The sequence below is a fragment of the Colletotrichum truncatum genome, assembly GCF_014235925.2.
Source record: "Colletotrichum truncatum strain CMES1059 chromosome Unknown Contig_0006, whole genome shotgun sequence".
Lineage (NCBI taxonomy): Eukaryota > Fungi > Ascomycota > Sordariomycetes > Glomerellales > Glomerellaceae > Colletotrichum > Colletotrichum truncatum.
Window position 1 is genome coordinate 992407 of NW_027222403.1, and position 21215 is coordinate 1013621.

A 21215-nucleotide genomic window follows, 5' to 3' on the forward strand; every position below is an offset into this window, starting at 1 on the left:
ACGCTGTAACTCGTCGAAGACCAACAAAATTACCACTAAATCATTTCAAGTGATTTCCCGTGAAAGCACATACAATTTAGGTACATAAACTCTTCAACTCTAGAACTGTTCTTCTACCTCCCACGTCGCTCTACTATCTAAGTAGTATTTATGTCTTAGAGTTGTACTTCGTAATCATCTTCTTCTGGACTGCAGCAGCAAGCTTCCGCAAATTCTCAGATCCTGTAATCTCAAGCGTGGCCAAGTCGACACCCATCCACTGCCTGATCCAGGCCCTTACTTCTATGCTTATTAGAGAGTCCATACCGATGTCCGTGAGTCGGACTTCCAAGTCGAGATCGGTATCTGACCTCAGCAGGAACTTGCACAACGTTTTACCGATGTGTGTGGCCAAGAACGTTATGGTCTCGTCTGACTGGAGGGAGACAATGTTGGAGCTAATCTCGCGAATTGCGTGGGATAACTCGTCATTAGACATCATATCCGAGCCCGACGAGCCTGAGGAGTCACCTGGTTCTATGTTGTGCAAGGCCAGCATACGTCGATCTCTCTTCCAGGGGACACGGCACGCTTTCGACGTCAGCGGTATGGTAGAGCGCATACCCATTGCCATGAGGCTTGACTGAATTCGGCAAGAAGAAGTTGCAGAGCCAGAGTCAGTCGGCGGTTCCATCAACATGCGCTCGATGCATTCTAGAAGCTCGACTTCCGTATTGAGCCACTGTCCCGTTGCCCTTGCGGAGTCGAGTACCTCAGGTCGGTCAGCAACGTATCCGACGTTACTGATGAAACCAACATTTAGAACACTGGCAGCCAAACCCAGACTGCGTCTGTAAGCAGCGAAAGATTCCATATACGTGTTTCCGGCATGATAATTGGCTTGTCCCCACCAACCACCGGTGGCAGCAGTAGAGCTGAAGAGGAAGAAGAAGTCAACCGGAACATCAGGTTGCTGTTTCAACAGCGCGTCATGGATGTTTCTGGTTCCGTCAATCTTGGGCTGCAATGCCGTCAGCCAATCGCCCCAACTCATGTTGAGGAAACTGGAATCCTGGAGGAGCATCGCAGCATGTAGAACGCCTCCGACAGGCATCTCAGCCGTTTTGATAGCTTCAGCGACATCGTTGTACTCGGCGACATCACCAGACACCATCGTGACCTTGCAACCCAATACCGCGAGCTCTTCGGCAACTTGTGCGTGTTTTGGCATTGAGCCTGCAGAGCGGGACAAAAAGACGATCTCTTTAGCTCCCTTTTCCGCAAGCCAAGTGGCTATGACTGTACCGAGTGACCCCAAGCCGCCAGTAAAGAGGTACGACCGATCATGCCTCAGCTTGAGCTTCTTGTAGATGGGCTCGGTGGGAAGCGCGTCATCAGCAGTGTCATCCGGCATTGTGACAACGAGCTTGCCTATGTGCTGACTCTTCTGCATTTGGCGGAATGGCTGGGATATTTGCGCGGCCGAGAATCTGGAAGCAATCCAAGGCTTGACGTGTCCCTCGGTCCAAAGCTGGATCACCCGCTCCAGAATTTCCCCCACGACTCGCGGTTTCCGGACCCAGAGGTGCGTCAGATCGACGGCAGTAAAGGTTCGATTTGATTCAAACTTCTCCATGGCTAATTTAGCATGACCGAGGAAATCCCGGCGGCCGAGCTCGACAAATGTGCCAAACTCTGCTACACATTGCCAGGATGCATGAAGCAGCTCTCCTGAAAGCTGGTTGAGGACGAGATCAACGCCACGTCCTTCTGTTACTGCCATGATTCCAGGCAAAAAGGATGAGTCGCGGGAGTTGAAAATGTGCTCCGGGGGAATCTTGCATTCTTTGACTAGGAAGTCTCTCTTGCTTTGACTACCAACAGTGCAGTAGATCTGCCACGGAGTTCATCAGTTTTGCGTTCTCCGTTTGCATCATAAGAGGGGCTATGAAAATAATTCTTCAACTCACATCGGCTTCTAGCATCTGAGCGAGCTGAAGGGCCGCCATGCCCACGCCTCCAGTAGCTGAATGTATTAGAATACTCTGCAAAACACATAAACGCGTTAGCACTTATTAATCAGAAAGGTTTTGAGTTGTTCATGAGCTGGGGAAGAGAAGAATTATCACATACCAATCCTTTGGTCGCATTGCCTTGGTTGAAAATTGCATGGAAAGCGGTGCAGTACGCAATGGGCATGCTAGCAGCATCCTCAAAACTCATGTTGTTGGGCATCTTGCAGCACAACTGTTGCGATACGGTCTTGCTGTTCGTAAACGACCCGCTCGAAATAACAGCGACCCTATCACCCACTTTCAACCTGTCCACGCCAGGGCCGACTTCTGAGACAATGCCTGCACATTCTAGGCCGAACCCGGCGTCGACGGCTGCTGCGTCCGTTATCACACCTTGCGCAATGAGCAAATCTTTGTAGTTCATGCCGATAGCCTTTACATCGACTCTGACATCGCCATCGGCAAGCACTGGAGCAGCCAGCGGCCTCCAGCAAAGTGTATCAGTAAGACCCGGCGTGCGTTGTTCCAACTTGCGTACACTCATTTCGTCAGGCAGCACTTCAACTTTCTGCGCGACATTTGTGTAGCGATAACGACTGACAAGAACCTCTCCGTCCGCATAAGCCCACTCATACTCAGGATTGGCGTCCGGATCATTCGAGACACGCTTCTCAAACTCGACGTACACCTTCTGGACAATTTCTGCCGCCGCCGCTGTGGAAATATTGTTGAGTTCGAGTGTAGCAAAATCAAGTCCTAGTTCACTGCGTATGACACGGGCGAAGCCAAGTAACGGCGCGTACTCTGGTTCAACTGTTCCTCCAATCTGGCACGGGCCTGTGAGCCAGAGAATACCACAGTTGCCGTCATGTGCAGCCTTGATAAATCGCTGAAGATGAGCAAAATCTTCTTCGACTAGGCCGATGAAGAAAGGAGAGGACATATCCAGGGTTGCTATAACATCTTGTCCTGGAGCAAGCTTTGCTTCTGAGTCCTCTAAATCATATACGTCGACTTTGTATGCCGCGGCTTGCAGATTGTCCTGTATGTTTGGAACTTTTTGGTTTGCTCGTTTCAGAAGCGTAACCCGTTTTGAACTGGACAAGAGCGATACCGGCCGAGAAACAATGTTGTTATTCGTATAATTGTCAAAACTGTTTGTTATATGACCGAACCCAGACTCTGAAAGCTCCTTTTTCCAGCGTTCGAAGTCGACATGGGGCTTCCAAACGCGGTTGTCAGCCTCACCAAGCCACCAACCGGATATGACACCAAAACAGTGATTGATCCAGGGCGTCACAGGAGCGATTTCTTGTAGGAGAAACCAACCACGAGGATGTATCAACTTTCTTATGTTTGCTAGTGACTCGCGCAGGTTAGGCGTGGCATGTATCACGTTCCAAGCAATGACAAGGTCGTAGGATTCCGGCTTGAAGCCTTGCTCCAATGGATCTTTGCTAACGTCAAGCAATGCAAATTCAAGGCCGGAATACTCCTTGAACCTCTCTTTCGCATCAGCGAAGAAGCCAGAAGATATATCAGTGTATGTGTAAGATTGGTACATTCTTTCTCCTTGTGCTGAAGTCAAACTTCGAAGGGTGCTGGCTGTCGCACCCCCGGTTCCGGCTCCGATTTCCAACACGCGGAGGTTCGGCTTTTTATGTCCGATAAGCGATAAGAATGCTGACGACTCCGTGTCTAGAAGCAGACAGTCGTACACGTGTTGCAGGACACCATCAGCCAGTAGGAGCTCAAGTTCGCTGATATCACCGTTGAAAATGCCTTCACAACTGGAGCTGACACGATGTATAGCAGTTGCGGGTGCATGAACTTCGCTGCCTTCTAGTTGTTTGAAGAGACGTGGGAGCAGTTCATCCCGAACATCTGCCGTCATTGTGACAAGTTGCGCAGCGTCAGGGACGCCAGGACACTTCAGCGAGCCAGAAGCGAGATCGGTGACTGTTTGCTCAAGCCATTTCCGATATTTGGTCAAGTGGTCGCGGCGTGGTTGAGGGGCACAGCGTATGTTGTCGAGGGTACGAGTAAGGGAGAGTACGTTGTATCGATCCAGAAGCCGATACAAATCCGCCTTTTCAGCGGTTATAGCTGAAGATATGAGAGAGGACGGATTGATAAATTCAATGTCTTTCCGCCACTCCAGCTGGGCAGCTCCATGAGAATTCAGATTCGCGTGTACTTCACCGGATTCGTTGATTCTGGACAGTTGCCAGCCTTTGGAGCTCACAACAGTGTTTTGACCATCCACAGATGCAACAACACTGCCTAGAAACGCTCCAGACCTCTGCTCCGTAATTTTCGACAGGAAGGACAATGCTTTGGCCCCCTCCGGGGGAGGGCCTAAGGTGAACTCATCAACATAAGCAATGAGGGCCAACGTATTGCAATTTCTCGTCAGGCCATGAGCTGCTGCCATATAAAGGCTCTGGACAAGACGGTCCAACGCCCCTGGGTGTATGGAGTAGTGTTTTTCTTCTCCTGGAAGCAAGTCAAGCCTCAAGGTTGCGGCAACCTTCGGTGACAAGGGGTCGGCTGTAATCTCCATACCACTGAAGCGCGGGCCGTATTCCAGACCGAGAGATCTGAACTTGCGGTACCAGGAAGCAGAAGAGCACACCCTCGAGAAGACCTTGCGGGTGGCTTCAGCACTGGCTATGTCCAGGCTGCTGTCTCTCTCTTTGGCGCTGCCACGGACCTTGCCAAATGCATGTTTCACCCAGCCCCCGTCATGATGACTAGAAATAGTGAAGTCATACCAATCCGAGTCAACCGAGTCAGTCAGACCAATCTGCTTCAGTTGCGTGATGATTTCTGTCTGACTCTCGAAGGTCATAAGCAGCGCAGCGTTGAAGTGCACCTGCTTGCATGTAAAGCCGCTCTCTCCAGTAAGCTGCCGGACAGCTTCGCCAGCCATGCATAAGTAAGAGACACCTGGCAGGATAATACTGCCCTCAACTTCATGTTCTGCAATCCAAGGCACATCTTCAAGACGCAGCAGGTTTCTCCAGGCCGGATTGGTGGGAGTACTCTCCAAAACCCTACTGCCAAGGAGTTCATGATGCCGGAATTTACGAAGACGGTACTCTTCAGAGAGCCTAGACTCATGCCAAAGCGGCTCTTCATAATGCCATGGATACAAAGGAAGATCTGTAAGGGTCTCTCCTTTGTCCACTACACGGCTCAGGGCTACCGGATGGTTATGCAACCACAGCTCGCCCACAGCACGGAGAAGCTCCTGATGTGAATCTTGGCCGCGGTTGAGGACGCTAATGTACTCAGCGTTGATATTTTCAGCAACTAAAATCTGGCGAATGGGTCCTGCAAGTGCAGAGTGAGGCCCAACTTCGAGGAAGGTCTTTTTCGACTTTAAAGTATGAATCATCTTACTTACGGCCCCGCTGAATAGGACTGGCGAGACCAGGTTTTGGACCCAGTAGGCCGGACCGAGATCAACCCCATTAGAGATGGGCCGGTTCGCAACGCTTGAGATGAACGGCGTCCTCGGATCACGAGGCTTTATATGAGGCTGGAGTAGGTCAAAATATTGTGAAGCAACGGCTTGCATGTGATGAGAGTGATAGGCTCTGTCTACCTGCAGAGCTCTGGCGAGAACGTCCGGGTGGGCTTTCTTGATGTCGTTGACAACCATCTCCAAGACAATCTTGTCGCCGGTGATCGTGACGCTATTGGGGCTGTTTTCGCAGCCAATAAGCACACCAGGTCGAAGATGCGGTGTAACCTCTACCTTTCCTAGTCCGATTGCAGCCATGCCGCCGACAGAGCTTTCAATAGCTCCTAGGACCTTTCCGCGGTAGTAGGCGATAATAATGGCCTCGCGTTGAGTGATTGCTCCGCAAGCATACGCCGCTGCAATCTCACCTGAGGAGTGACCTAGCACGGCCCCGGGCCTAATATTGTACTTTTCCAGGACGTCGACAAGAGCCACTTGTAGAGCTGCGCAACAAACCTGCGAGATCTTTCCATCATTGATCATCGAAATCTTTTTTGGCGCTAACATTTGATCTTATCCCTCAAACATGTCAGCTTAGTTGACAATGTAGCCAACCATGGGTGGCTAATCATAGTGGTTTTCAACGTACCTATCAATTTCCATTTCGGAGCATCTGGTAACTGCTGCAACATCTTATCCATCACGGTTATCGAATTTCTAAATGAAGGAACATTCTGTATCAAAGACTTCCCCATTTGAGCCCACTGCGCGCCCTGCCCGGTGAAGATGAAGACCAACTGAGCAGGATCGTACGGACCGTGATGAGTTGATTTGAGTATTTTCCAGTCATCAACACCGTTTGCTACACAACAAGCACGGTAGCTCAGCGTCTCACGCTTCATAGCTAGGGTATATGCCATGTCTCTTAAGTGATCTGGGTGGGACAGGTAGTACGCTTGATGTTGCCTTACCATTTTCTCAAGCGATTTGGGGTGTTTGGCCGACAAAACAAGAAGTTTAGGAGGCTCTATACCAAGACTTCCTGCGATATGGCTGGTGACCTTCTTTTTTCTATCTTTTTCTTGAATGCCTAAGTGGCTAGCCGAGGCGAGAAGAGCGTATGCGTTGGATCCACCGACTCCATAGGAACTGACACCAACGACTCTATCCTTTCCCTTGGGCCAAGGAATGGGCTCTGTGGGAACTTTGAGCTGATAGCGCTCAAATGGGATCTTGGGATTTGGGGACTTGAAGTTGGCATTTGGGGGGATTATGTCGTTCTCGAGAGCAAGCGTCATCTTTAAAACGCTAGCAAGGCCAGCAGCACCTTCAACGTGACCAATGTTGGTCTTGACAGAGCCGATATAGACTCCTCCGTGGTCTCCGAAAACGCGTCCCACTGCCTCTGCCTCAATAGGATCGCCGACGGGGGTCCCTGTTCCGTGACACTCCATCATTGCTGTCCTGGAGTAGTCCTTGATGCCGGCGAGTTCATGAGCCCTCCGGATCAAGTCCTCTTGGGCTATTGGATTCGGTGCGGTCATGGTGGAAGACTTCCCACTGGAGTTGCTGGCCGTGGAAAGAATGACCGAACGAATGGGATCACCGTCCCGAACCGCATCACGCAGTCTTTTGACGTACACGGCCACCACGCCCTCTCCCCGCACAAATCCGTCTGCCTCAGCATCGAACGTTTTGCACATCCCTGAGGGTGACAAAACGTTGTGATCATTCATGGTAGCGGTTAGAGTGGGGGAGTATATGACGCTTGTACCCGCCACAACTGCTGCTTCACAATCACCATGAATCAGGGCATGGCAAGCTTGGTGAAGACCCAGTAGTGAGGAGCTACAGGCTGTCCGAACGGTAACACTCGGCCCCATGAAACCAAACTCGTAATGGATTCGATCTGCGGGCATGAAGTCGAAGCCATTGAGAAGGTTGTAGGGATGAACGACTTGTGGGTCGCGGGCATCCAGTTCCGCCCGGTCACCACCGAAGCTTCCAACCCAGACGCCGATCCTTCTTCCCCGGATTTCCGACGGCTTCTGGCCCGCGCTTTGGAGAGTCTCATAGACAACTTCGAGAGCCAATCGTTGCTGTGGATCCAGAGTTTCCAGCTCTTTTTTGGTCATGGACCAAAAAGAGGCGTCGATGTTTTTAAAGTCGATATTGCTGTCAAGGAAATAACCATACTCGCTGGGCACATGTCTTTTTTTGCCCGGCGCGTACCACGCCTCAACATTGTAGCGATCTTTGGGGACTTTACACCGACCGTCGCGTTTGCTCACAAGCATATCCCAGAAGGCGTCAGGGTCAGTAACGCCTCCAGGTAAGCGCATCCCCAGCCCGCAAATGGCGACTGGCTCGATAGGAGCCGTGCTGTCATCGCCTGAAGCGTAGACATCGCTGCTAGAACCGCTGTCGTTGATACCAGAGCCATTAATACCGTTGACAGTAATGCCAATGCCGCTGCCGCCATAAATTCTTGGAACTGGTTCTTCATCGTAGAACATTGGCAACATGTTGACTGGCTTCTCTGGCTTAGCTGGCTTAGCTGGCTTTGGCAATCTGAGAAAGCATGGTTTACGACTCAAAGACCTGATTCAAGCTGTCTGTATGTTTCTTAAATACCAAGGCAGTTTAGGACATGAACCGATGCATCCCACTTTACAATGGGGGAAGTCGCATACCTCTCTGATTCCTCTCACGACTCATGAAGAGCCGATATCCGTAGATAGGCTCGAAGTTTCAAGCGATCAAATTGATTGGCTATAGTTGAACCTAGTGTTTCGGTGCTCACTCGGTTAAGCTAAAAGAGGCATTATAACCCGCTGAATACTTGTTCGATCGGTACTTCTAGAAGTCCGCGGCGATGTCATGCAATTTTCGATGCGTAAACTTTCTCCTAGCGTATAAACCATCCCACATGCTCACAAGTGGACCGCCTGGGCTACGAGCTGCGAGTCTCGAGCTTAAAGCCCGAAGTTGCTGAATTCCGAAACCTTCGAGCAACTCGGACAAGCTTTACAATGTCTTCATGCTTTCTGAGATGCATGATCTCTTATAAAATCATGTTTATTCAATCCGAAAGCTCTTAAGTACATGTGCGGTTATTTACATATTCTCAATGAATGTGAGCCCAGTATCATTGCCATTCTTGTTGATGTTATGTTATAGCCTCTTCCTTCAGGCTAATATTGCTTTGTATGTGAATGGTCCCTCTCCAACGCTTTAACAAATTCTTTTCATCATGTACGACAACATCTTGAACGGTCACGGAATGAACGGTCACTCTGATACGGAATTCTCTGCCTCGCCAGTACCGGATCTTTGGATCACCGGCATCGGCTCGCAGTATCCTCCGTATTTAATCCCACCAGAGACATTTGTGAATTATGCCAAAAGATTCCACGATGTGGAGAAACCAGTGTAAGTGATGCCCCGATTTTTGTTATTCCGGTATGAACAACATTAACTTGCAGCGGAAACAGACTCGCGAGATTGCTCAAGCTCACAATGACCAGCGGGATTGAGACACGTGCTTCCACGATGGATTTTGAGACCGGGTTCGGCTGCCATACGGAGATCCCGACCATCGATCAGCTTGATGCGCGGTTCCGCAAGGTGGGTGTTGATTTGACGGTCCAGGCCTGTCGAAAAGCTTTGCGTGACTGGGGTGGCAATGCGGAAGATATCACGCATGTCATAGGAGTCACCGTAGGCACCTTAAGCCTCCCCGGCTACGACTATTTAGTAGCCCGCAAGCTTGGGCTGGGCTACCACGTTGAGAACATGTTCCTCAATGGCATTGGCTGCGCGGGGAGCGTGGCGTTGATGCGTGTAGCCGGCAACATCGCCACAGCGGCGGCAGCCAGGAAAAGGCCTGCTCGTATCCTTTGCTTTGCCTCAGAAGTCTGCACTATGTATTTGAGACACCAGTACGCCGAAGCCGAGGCGTCTTCTGACCTTGAGAACATGGACATAGCAGGCGCTATATTTGGCGACGCTGCATCTGCCTTCGTTCTGTGCAACGAATACGGATTGGATGACCCTGAGCAAGCCAAATTTCAATTGCTCGAATGGGAGCGCATGACGGTGCCAGAAACAATACACCACATGGGTGCCATGGTCAAAACTACCGGCTTCACAAGCATCATTACCAAACAAGTCCCAGATATCACAAAAAGTGCGGTCCAGCCCTTATGGAATAGACTTCTGCCTTCTTACCGTGAGAAGGTCGGTCTTCCTACACTGAAGGTTTCCGACTTCGACTGGGCGCTACATCCGGGCGGCGAAACAATCATCAACAATGTCAAGGACAGCATGTCGTTGACAGAAGAGCAGCTTAGGGCCACTCGGCAAATTTACAAAACTAGAGGAAATACCGGAAGCCCAACGGCTATTTGTGTGCTTGACCTGCTAAGAAACATGGGGCCAGGAAGTGACCATGTGGTTGCGACCAGCTTTGGGCCAGGCTTAGCTAGTGAGATGGCTTTTTTGAGGCGCTGTCGACCTGAAGAATAAATGACCCACTTTTTGTAGTAGTTACCATGAAATTGGAAGTGAGATGGAATGACTTTTTGATAAATTATGACACAGATTGTGGCTGTCAAATTCCTATGTCTATCAGTAAATCTCTTCATTATCCACACGTTTATGTATGTCTTAAGATAATGAATACTTTAACTTATGGAAGGCGAGTTTCATATTCTAAAACTCGCCTTCCATATTCTACTGGATAGATTCTCTAAGGAGAGCCAACATCTGCAAAATTACTCTGATGCAACCCTTGTCAATTTACACAACAAAGGCCTCTTTTGCCATAGTGTGAAAACTTTCATATCTTTCCAATCCGCAGACTCATCGCTCAACTTAATATCAAAGTTCAGTAAGACAGTTGATAGGAGCTGTCAAAAGTTAGCATGTTTCGTTCGCTCAATTTGATACATCGCAAATCAGCAAGATGGATGTCGCTTACCAACCGAATTTCATGCATTGCAAGATCCTAAAGGCATAGAATTAGCATTAAGACTTTCAATGTGATATTTGAAAATAATACCTTGCCTATGCAATTCATTGGTCCCATAAGGAATGGCTTAGCCATGTCCAAGCAATCATTTTCAAACTCTGGGTCTCGGAGCCACCGCTGTGGATGGAATTCGAGAGGCTTCTTAAAATACTGCTCTTGAGTATGTATAGAGAGATAATGAACACCAACAATGGTGCCTTCTGGAATCCACTCTCCGCAAATTTGTGCTCCTCCTTTTGGAATTGTGCGAGGCAATGCGATTGGAAGCGGTGGGTGCAGACGCAGCTTTCAATAAGTTAGTAACGCTGTTTTTTAGTTCGGTGTTAAATCATGGGACACCAGCTTACTCCTTCTTGAATCACAGCTTGAAGATACTTGAGGCTTGCCAACGCCTCAAGAGACATATTTCCGGATGTCGAGAATGTTGACCGGATTTCTTTAGTAAGCTTTTCTAAGTATTCTGGATTGCGGAGGAGATAAAACGTGGTTGCGGACAGCGCTGATGCAATGGTTTCAGTTCCGGCCGTCATGAATAGAAAAGCATTGGCATATTGTTCTTCCATCGTCAAACTCTCGGAGTCATCTCTCTTTTCAAGAATCCTGGACCACAAGTCAGGATGCTTGGGCGTGCGCTGCAGTCGTCGATCGACACGCTCAGAACAGTACTTCCAGTTCTCAAGCTGCTTTTTCTGCACCGCCGGGTTGTATTTCAGAAAGGTGTCTGCTATCCATCTAGCAGCTCGACTGTGTGTCTTAACTCCTAGTAAGAAGGTGGCAGCTTTTACTGAGCCGAAGATCGACTCAACCCATGGAGAACATTCCCCCTCTTCAAGCATATTGAGATCTTCATTGAAAGTCAAGTCGCCCATAATATCGAAAGTAGTACAATTGTAATACTTTACAATGTCGATTTGATCGACGACACTTGCTGCGTCGGCCAACTTGATCTTGAACTTCTCCGCCCACCGTGAAAAGATAGGCTGTTGTTCCATGAGTGCCGTATTGCTGAAAGACCGTGCAAGAACTTTTCGCTGCCGGGCATGATTTGCATGTTCACGAGCTGTTATAAGATTGCTGACATCTGTGAAGCCAAATATCTTTGAGTAAAATAGCGGTTCTTTGACAATCCCGCCCTCTTTTGTTGCATTAAAGCCGTGGATATCTTTCCAGACCCCGTCCCCTCCAGCAAAAGAGAGCAATTTTGGCCCGACCCTTACAACTGGACCATACTTCTTGTGGAGAGCTGGTCGATCAATGTTGTCATTTCCAGTTATCAATGAATGAATCTCAAAAATGTTGGAAAAAGCGCGAAGCTTCGGTCCTGGAAACTTGCTCAATGGGCCGAAATAGACGCTGTGGATAGTAGCGACGATCTTGTAAGTGATGCAGAAAACCGTTGATATGAGAATGATATTGTAAAGATGGGTACTGACGAGACCCTGAGCAAAGAAAAGCTGAGACATGATAAAGCCTAGTAAAATGTATCCACGGTTTGGTTATCTCCCAAAGTCCTAAGATATGTTTTCATGGAATTTGTGTGATTCAAGACTCCAGATTGACTGACTTGCAATTAGTGTAAATCTCCATTCCAAGCGTGGAAGGACTGGGGGCCTTTCACAAAAGCGGTGGGGAGACAATCGCGGAATCATAAATCGCCAAACCCTTAAGCACTTAGGCGTATTTTGCACTTATCCAGTGATGTAGGTAAAACCCTGGGTCGGATTTCTGTCAATAATGTTTCTGCTTCAGCACTTGCATTGTCACAACTGTGACTCGCCGCGGATATACTATAAGCTTTAGCCCTACCATGACTAAGACAGAAAGATTATGCTTGTATTTAGGTTTGTCGATTTACGTTAAGCGGATACATAGCTAGTCATACATTTGAACCTAATTATCATCGCGCAGCTAACGGGCCCCTACCCTTGAAGCTATGACAAGCACTATTTGATACAATTTAGACTTCTCATCATCTGCTGTCCACCTTGAGCTCTAGAATACGTTCCTTGCTCCCCACTGCTCGGTTACTGAATTCAGACATCGAGCACAGTTGCGCGTCTCAAGTCTCTTTTGAACTTTCCAGCGTAAGAACCCGGACCGGCTCTATGCATGACAGTTCTGTCAATCTTCAAGTATCAGTATTGTGACCTTTGCACTGAATATTTCTCTCTTGTGAGCTGGACTTACCTATTGTCCCATATAATCAAGTCACCTGGATTTTTCCACTCCACATTCAGCTGATACTTCGCTTTGGCGGCATGCTGCATGAGTTTGTGCTGTAGTCCCGCCATCTCGTCTTCCTCTTCTGGCGCACATTCGATATGGTGCATATAGAGTCCAATGTATAGATTCACTCTGTTGGACGGCTGATGCAGCTCGATTAGCTGGTGCTTGGCCATGGGGTAGTCGAAAGGGTCTAAATCTTGGTACATGTCCGGGTTGCTTGTCTTCAGAGCATGATGCCACGAGTGGACACCAACATAATTCTTAGACAAAAGTCTCTCCTTCAACCCCGACTCGATTTCATCCAGGTCTTGGAATGCTGCTCTAGTGTCGGCGAAAATTGTATCACCGCCATACCCTGGGGGAGGTATCTCATACGCCCTTAGGAGACTCCATGATGCACGTTGCTGGTTGTATGCAAGATCAGCATGTAGGAAAGAGGAAACTTTGGCGATTTGAGCGTTAGGTCCCCCGGTAGTAACGGGCTTCCCAGTCTCGGGGTCGACATTACTCAAGTCCGCGAGCTCATAAGTGCCGAGTCGTGACTTTTTACCTGCGAGCACCTGACTCATACTAAAGATAGGCCCAAAGCGCCGAGCAAGCTTGACATGGCTAGAGTCATCGAGATCAGTGGCACGGAAGACCAAAACGCCATACTGTTTATGGTAAGTCATAGGCTCCATGGCAAGTGAACTCGTAATTGTTCAAATTTGGAAAGGCTCGGCGGAAGGTTTAAACTCACGTTTGCGGATAATTCAAGAATTTGGTCAAACACATCGTCTGCGACAGGCTTCGATACATCAACCCCGGAGATTTCGGCACCGAATGAAGGATGCAGTTCCCTAACCTTGAGTCGGTTAACGAGTTTGTTTTTGTGACCCCTAAGGCCCCTCATGTTTGGTCCTTTCGATACCAAAGGTAACTTCTGTGTGTCGGTTTTTGATTGTGATAAGGGAACTTGAAAATCGCAGCAAATTAGGAAGTTGCCTTTGCGAGGTGTCGGGGGTTTTAGTTTTAGAAGTGCTAGACAGTGTTTGTTGCAAAGCGTAGAGTTCAAAGAGTAGAGTTCGGGCTATACTGTGGATTCTACACTTTGCGATTAGTGATACCGGCAACTCGAAGCAAGAGGCAAGTTTGACAAAGTAATGCTTAGGTTGTTCATTGGCGTTCACTAACTTGTCAATCAACCTGGACAGAGGCAACTACGTTTTCTCTGTCATATTTATAAGTAGAGATGAGTAAACACCGCAAAGTTTGGCATCGCGAGTCATCTAGAGGAACTTCTTGACAACAAGGATATCAACCCACAAGGATGTGCTGGTTGTTCATACCGAAATCTCAGAAAACTCTATATTTTCACCATACGACCAAGGCTCTGAAGACTGGCTGCCAACTTGGTTTTATGCAACACATCTATGACACCGCTATGTTAACACCACTTAGTCTCAGATGTACCATATGCTAATAGCAGAGTAGAGGTATCTAAGCTTTAAGCTTTCGGCTTATTGTACCTATTGCGGTATCGGCATCCGCACTAGCTCCAGAAACATTATATTGAATGCACTGCCAACAAGCTTTTTTCAAGTCGATTTATCTTCAGAAAATTCTTTCTCTTTATGAGTGAGTTTTCATGTGGAAAGCCAAGTCTTTCACAGGGATACAAGGTACTATCGAAATGAAAAAGATGGAGAGCATTAATTGGGTTAAGATCCTTTCTTTTTGATAGTGCAATCTTCGAAGAATTGCATTAAACCATTACACTCAAAATTAGTACTATAAAGCCGCCAAAGCTCATGCCAGCACAACAACGTAGAAAAAATAACTTCCCAATTGCTAAGCGTCCATACAAAGATATTCTATTCTTCTAGATCAAGACAGGGTTCTTTCAGATTTTGTTTTACTACTCAAAGAGATACAAATGCGTGCAGGGAATGTAGCGATCCTTGGACATCTACTATTTGAGTCCATGGCATCCATGTCCTTTTTCTTTCAACCACACAAGCAGCTGCAAGACCCGGGAGCAAGTGAAGAGGCAGTTTTAATATGCCACAGCTATGCAGGAATGCTTCTAGCTACCGATATGCTGTGCTTGCTCTGTCTCATTCGGAGTGGCATCGAACGGTTTGACGACACCAGTGCCATGGTCACATGGTCTATGGCTATCTATCACCTTTTCCCTATGAGAAGGGCTTGGGCTAGGATTAAGAAGCGAAGAGGCAACTACTCTCCCGAAGAGAAGATGGCAGGTGGTCCGCCAGGACACCTTATCATCCACGGTGGTTTATTCGCATCCCTGGTTTGGGCGGGTTTTCTAGGAAAGGGATGATCGAGGTCATACGAGAAGTAGCAGCACTTGCATAGATTGCTATGCTGCAGGAATTTCAACAAGCCAATACACGTTGTGATTGAGACTGTTCCAAGTTTAGAACTTTGAAATGAATGTAGGTCATCAGAATCAGTAGAAGCCTTCTGAGAGATGAAAACAATGATTCAAGACGTGGTTATCTTCTTACCCTTTCACTTACCTTTTGGGTCTGTTTGAGGGTGCCCCCAGTAGTGATGTGCTCTGAGCCGAGCCCCTCGTAAAATATCCTGGGTTCTTACTTGCAATTCTTCGAGGCTAGTGACTGAAACGAACTTTATTTCAACCGACTGCCTCGCAAATTGCCTCGAGCTGTGGAAACTACCGCCAACCATGGTAGAGATGCAATCGGGCCAGCATCATTTCGCCCTCTTAGGTGCTCGTGGCAACCAGGCACTAGGAATTAACACACGTCGGGCTTGAAATTACTTCGTAGTCTTCGTACTATGATTTATGTTCTGGGCGAGCCTCGTTGGACCATTGCATATACCGGGGATGAAAAGGGTAGAAGGACCATCAGTCGAGAGACAATAGAATTAGCTTCTTCGTTGCGCTATCACCTAGAAAGTAATCTAAGCAAAGAGTCCCATTGGTTGACGCCAGGTCGAGTCCGCATGGCGGGTAGAGCGGCATGCAACTTACTCGTTCAAACGTGTAAACAGTTATGTATTACTTAGTATTCAATAGAGTCCAATTACCATCAATATTAGCTTTGGTTTGAAAGAAGGGCGGAGAACTGCACGGAAAAACTATAAAGACGGAGGGAGGTCAGGGAAAAGCAGAGAGCATGTAGACCCCTGATTCCAAAACCAGTGATCAAAAAGGATGCGCGCTGACTCGACGAAACTTCGATCTTGTATCCGATGAGATATTTTTAATCGTTCAGATCAAACAGACTCAACGTTGTTCACATGCAGAGAGCGTGGCATCCCGAAGCGCTAACTATCTTCAGACATATTACCAGTTATTTTACTTTCTGTAGGTACGTACAAGGGACCGTACCTTTATTGCCAAATTGATAGGTAGTAGCAAACGAGGTCCTCATCTAGAGTTCGCACTTGTTTGCTCCTAAAACTAAACAAGTCGCATTTCCTTAAACCTTGTACAAGCAAGTTCTAGTCTGGGTACTGAGAGAATCCAATCACGGAGCGGAAAATTCGCTCCTGAAGAAAGATTAACACGGAGTAACTGTACTAGGAAGTTGGACGCGCTGTCACGCAAACCTAGGGTATAAGCATAAAAAGCAAACTATATTTTGAGTAATGTCTTTCGAGTATGGGTGCTCAAAAAGTGCAATTGGTTCGGTTGAAGTAAGCTACAGTACCACGGAAAACCCGTTGACTTACACGTGCCTTACAAACCTTTGCATATCGGAAGTGTAACTTGCAGCTTCTATTTTCTTTAGATTGGGGAAATTAGTAATTTCAGCTAAACGTTTCTGGAAGTTTACAGATGATCCCATTTCTACTTGATTATTATATGGTACATAATCCTTTACCCTGGTAGGTGATTATTATAAGGTATCGGTCCTACTTCACATGCTTTTATCACACAAACCTGAGAACATCTTTCACTTCAGACCTCACGAGCGTTATCTCTAGTTCTCAGTACCAAAATGGCTATGATAAATCATGATATTTTGTCTCCGTCTCTATTTCACAAAGACACTGGGTGCAACGTAAAGACTACAGTGGACCCCACAGTTTTTTCCTTTCCTCGTTTTTTAAAAGAAGTTGAAAAACTTTGTCAAATTCTCAACGCCCCTTTCTCTACATCAACTACTGAAGCAGTTCTCAGAGCCTATAGCACGCACTTCAACAACGCCCCAGTAGGATGGCGAGTCACCTCCAAGGATTCCGCACTCAACTACCGCTTTTTTCAAGGTAGATCAACCGATACTGTCACTATCGCCATTCAAGCAGGTTTCATCAAGCCTAGCCCCATAACCGACTTGGTGCAGTCTTGGACCACTCTATTTAATGACGAAATACAACACTGGTGCGATTTTGATACTTCAAAGGGACTTGTAAAGTCATGGCTCTTCTTGGGTCGAACACGTCAAATGGAAGAGGTTCTTGATGTTGAGTTCGTTCCAGAATCGATTCGACAGCACATGCAAAAGTTCAAGGAGCATGAATTGAACAGAGTGAGAACCGTTGCAGTTGATTGGCATTCTAAAACCGTCAATCTTTATTGGCGTGTGCCAGGACCACTCTCCAAAACTCAGGCTGATAATTTGCTTGGGTTGGCGGGTTGTCAACCGCTAGAGGAGGCAGAAGTTGTGGAAATTGGGAGATTTTCGAGTGCGAAGGACGGAAGCTTTGCTTTCGCTGTTACAATAAGCTTAGAATCCGGTGAGATTGGAAGGGCGGCATTCTATGCGACGAAGCTGTTGAGAGGCAATCTTCCGGCCATTAGCGAAAGATTGGAAACCTTTCTGGAACATGCACCTGATTATGATCCAGAAGAATGGATTACCATTGGATGGGGGTTCATAAAAGGTGGAGGGAAGTATATGAAGGCTGAAAAGAGCTATTGCGGGAAATTCATGGAGAAAGTGAAGAATATGATGATCCAGGACCCAAACATCTAGAAGATAGAAGTTGGAAACAGGAACCAGTGTTTCTTCATTCTGTCACTCCTGAATAACCCAGTTGTCACAAGTGAGTGCAAGGCTTCTTAGCTATGCCTAACTGCTTCGAATAGTTCCATCGGTCGGTGTGCAGAGTACCATGGCAAGCAGAGCACAAATTGATGAAGCAGAGTTCTGTTACCGAGGCTTGCACGTCGTGCTGCAGCCCGGTTACACGGCTCGCTCACGCACCATTGTCACACCATTTCACCGCACAAACCTAAATAAGGCACTCTCTTCACATCGTAAAGAAGGGTATAATAATAATCTTATTATTAAGTTCGCCAGTAGGTTTAGATGTCATATGGGCTTGGCAGGCATCGCGTGATTTTCTCGGACTTTTCTAGCCTAACCACGATTCCCAGGTCTTGTTCATTACTCTTTCATGCATGAGCATTTACTCCCACTAAATTTAAAAAGGAGCTTTCGGCTTTCAGACCCGTCAAACTTTTTTAAACTTTTTCTTTTTTTCTGAAACTTTTAATAACAAAAGTTGCTTGTTGCCAGTGCCTGGAACCAAGGCGCTGGATTTTGCTCCACTCACTCGGGATGCAGACACTTTCGATAGGTCCGATCCACAAAGTCTCGTTTTCAAACCCCGTTTGTGATATTCCCGGCTGGAAACTCTAATCAAGACAAGGCAATATTGATCTTCGGCTCTGGCTCGAGACATCAACGATCGTTCTCATCATTTCTCTCCATCCTAAGGACTTGTGAATCTACTATTTCAAAAAGCCACAACAAGATCGTGGTGAAAATAAAGTTAATTCACACCAATTTTGTGAGGAAAGTGACAACAGTAATATTTTATCATTCTAAAGCAAAGGTTGCGTGATAATGCCGTTTCTTTCGCAAAGGTCTCCAGTTGGTGGTCCGGCCAAGACTAACCAATGCGACTTGCGGATAACGCCAGCTACGATATCGAAGACTGAAGATTTAAAGGAACTGCGTCAAATCCTCAATCAATCCATCGACGAGTTGCTCCTAGCGCTAGATAACAATGGTCGAGATCCACCCTCGTTGCAGCAATGTAACCCAGAAGCTCTTCTTGCCACTCCAGTTGGAGAGAAACCACGAAGAAACATTGTCAGAGTGTGTGAGAAATTGACAACCTTAGTTCAGGGACCTATGGATGTACGTGATACCCTCAGACTGACCTTCCTTAGACGGGACTCTTCCGGTGTTGAAATACTGTCTTCCGAGCTATTCTGACTTCAGGGCCTTACAGTGGATGATGCAATCGACTGGTGGACACGTATTTCCCGCTGTTCTCAATACTGCTATGGAGCTCAAGCTTCATCATCTGGTATCTACGGATCCTAGAAATCCGACGAGCTTGGCAGATCTGGAGAAGAAAAGTGGCGGATCTCAAGAGCTGATCAGTAGGTGCTAATTCATGCATCAGACATTTACGAATTGACCAGTCTTTAGGCCGCCTGCTTCGCTACTTAACGCAGCGATTTGTGTTCCAGGAAGTTTCGCCAGGTCATTACTCTCATAATGCAAATTCAAGTATCTTACGGCTGCAAGGGGTCGAGGCTCTCATGGGACTATGGTAAGCCTGGGGTTACCACATGCGTGATTGAACAGAGCTCTGACCAACCCAGCTCCGATGACATATTTCGTGCAGCCTCAGCTCTCTCAACGGTAATGAAAGAAAACAGCTTCCAAGTAGACAACGGGAAGAGTGCATTTTCAAAGGCTTTTCAAAGTACGTATACCTAGACGGGCTTGAGATTTTCAACTAATTAACCATGTTTTAGCCGATTTGGAATCATTTGATTATTACTACCAGAAAGAACCAGATCGAGGTCGCCGTTTTTCCCTTGGGATGACCCCCTTCACTGGTTCTTACGCATCCAGTCTAGCTTTGTTTCCATTTCAGGACCTTCGCTCAGGAGCCCTCATTGTCGACGTAGGTGGAGGCAGTGGACACGTCTCTAACGAGATTGCGAGGGCAAACCCGCATCTCAAGTTTATTGTACAGGACTATGAGGAGCCAATATCCATCGGAAGAACGACCTACAAAGATTCCGGCTTACCAATTGAGTGGCAGGTGCACAACGCCTTTCACCCACAGCCTGTGAAAGGAGCCGATGTGTATTTCATGCGGCGTGTGTTGCATGACCACTCAGACTCTGTTGCAGCTAACGTTTTGAGGATGATAGTTGAGGCTATGGATAAGGGGTCTCGAATTCTAATTGAGGATATGATTGCCCCAGACCTGTACGGTGAAGATAGCGAGTGGTTCATCAACCACGCGGACATTGTCATGATGGCGATGCACAATGCTCAAGAGCGAACTATCGCGCAATGGGAGAGATTGCTCAAGAAGGCGGATGAAAGACTTACAATTGTGAAGGTTTGGAAAGGGGATGAGGACGCCAGAGGAAACTGTGCCATTATAGAGGCTACTTTGAGGATGTAGAGCGCATCTCCATATCTTGCGACATTATTCAGTTGTTTTATTTACTGCTTGAGAAGACCTAAAGTCAGAAGTATGAATCAATTTAGATTTGGTTCCTGATAAATCGGTGTTTCAGCCATGTCACAGGTACCACAAGCACCATAGATGCAACTCAGCCTGACCTCGTATTTTCTACGTAATCGAATGTATCAACATCTACAGCAGTAGTTGACTACGAATATTGAAAATCTGGTAGCTCATAGCCTTTGAATATGTAGCTCCCAAAATAGGAGAAATTGTGTATGGAGTCTTTTTAGGTGTAATGTTTAAGGTACGCCACAGAACGTTGTATAAATAAAAGGAGGCTTGATTTACCTCGTAGCCTCGAATTTCTCTGGTACAAGATGTGCCCTATGATGAGCTCATTAATGAAGGAGAGCCGAAGTTTGTTCAACGTCCGCTATAAAGCCCTTCGTAGCCCCGCCCAAGTCAATGACATATTCGGGTAAGGGATTCAACCAGAGGGCATATCTGCTTTCAAGCCCAACGATCCAGATTATGGCAGTCGGCAGTTTTTGACACAACGGTTGGACTTCAGCGGCTTTGCACTGCTGTGCAGACATGTGGGACTGATCATAAACAACTATGAACACGTTGACCCGGGCTTTACTTAGCAACGACAGTCCACACGCTACAGTTGAAGCTATCTCGTGGTTAAGACATGGAGTCACGATAATGCAGTGCTTGTACAAATTCGCTACCGTAAAGAAAATAGATGTCAGATTTTGTCAATATCTAATGCCCTTTGAGCTCGCATCACACTGGCAAAAGAGATTGTTCTCAGTCTAAGGTATTATGAAAAATGCCTAGTTAAATTATACACAACCTATACACAAGTCCCGCTTAAAACACATAAGAAATTGGATATCGCATAATTTCTCCCGCTTTCCCAACTCTCAAATATTCTTCCTCCTCGACTGACACCGTGATTATGTGGTGGGTGGTATGGTAATGAAAGGGTCATAATTACTCATTAAGTCTGCCGTTTCTGTGATACCATGCGTGCTATACAAGATTCGTGGCGCCTGGCATTTTA

The 21215-nt window shown here is 47.1% G+C and overlaps 6 protein-coding genes across 6 annotated transcripts; 3 read left to right on the top strand and 3 right to left on the bottom strand.

The window, feature by feature from the left end:
* Positions 1–148: 148 nt before the first annotated feature.
* Positions 149–7979, bottom strand: CTRU02_209549 (polyketide synthase; the record flags this gene model as incomplete). The annotated part of the gene is made up of 4 exons (XM_036732708.1): positions 149–1873; positions 1950–2024; positions 2113–6035; positions 6113–7979. The coding sequence occupies 4 exons, from the start codon at positions 7977–7979 to the stop codon at positions 149–151; spliced, it is 7590 nt and encodes a 2529-aa protein (XP_036575556.1).
* Positions 7980–8746: 767 nt separating this feature from the next.
* Positions 8747–9990, top strand: CTRU02_209550 (chalcone synthase B; the record flags this gene model as incomplete). Its single annotated transcript, XM_036732709.1, has 2 exons — positions 8747–8895; positions 8958–9990. The coding sequence occupies 2 exons, from the start codon at positions 8747–8749 to the stop codon at positions 9988–9990; spliced, it is 1182 nt and encodes a 393-aa protein (XP_036575557.1).
* Positions 9991–10238: 248 nt separating this feature from the next.
* CTRU02_209551 (cytochrome P450) lies at positions 10239–11958 on the bottom strand (the record flags this gene model as incomplete). Its single annotated transcript, XM_036732710.1, has 4 exons — positions 10239–10373; positions 10445–10471; positions 10526–10780; positions 10843–11958. 4 exons carry the CDS (start codon positions 11956–11958, stop codon positions 10239–10241), a joined length of 1533 nt encoding a protein of 510 aa, XP_036575558.1.
* A 570-nt stretch (positions 11959–12528) lies between these two features.
* CTRU02_209552 (alpha-ketoglutarate-dependent -dichlorophenoxyacetate) lies at positions 12529–13613 on the bottom strand (the record flags this gene model as incomplete). Its single annotated transcript, XM_036732711.1, has 3 exons — positions 12529–12613; positions 12683–13374; positions 13461–13613. 3 exons carry the CDS (start codon positions 13611–13613, stop codon positions 12529–12531), a joined length of 930 nt encoding a protein of 309 aa, XP_036575559.1.
* A 3082-nt stretch (positions 13614–16695) lies between these two features.
* CTRU02_209553 (uncharacterized protein) lies at positions 16696–17673 on the top strand (the record flags this gene model as incomplete). The annotated part of the gene is made up of 1 exon (XM_036732712.1): positions 16696–17673. The coding sequence occupies one exon, from the start codon at positions 16696–16698 to the stop codon at positions 17671–17673; it is 978 nt and encodes a 325-aa protein (XP_036575560.1).
* Positions 17674–18549: 876 nt separating this feature from the next.
* CTRU02_209554 (O-methyltransferase family protein) lies at positions 18550–20140 on the top strand (the record flags this gene model as incomplete). The annotated part of the gene is made up of 3 exons (XM_070205286.1): positions 18550–18850; positions 19289–19423; positions 19476–20140. The coding sequence occupies 3 exons, from the start codon at positions 18550–18552 to the stop codon at positions 20138–20140; spliced, it is 1101 nt and encodes a 366-aa protein (XP_070060934.1).
* Between the last annotated feature and the right edge of the window lie 1075 nt (positions 20141–21215).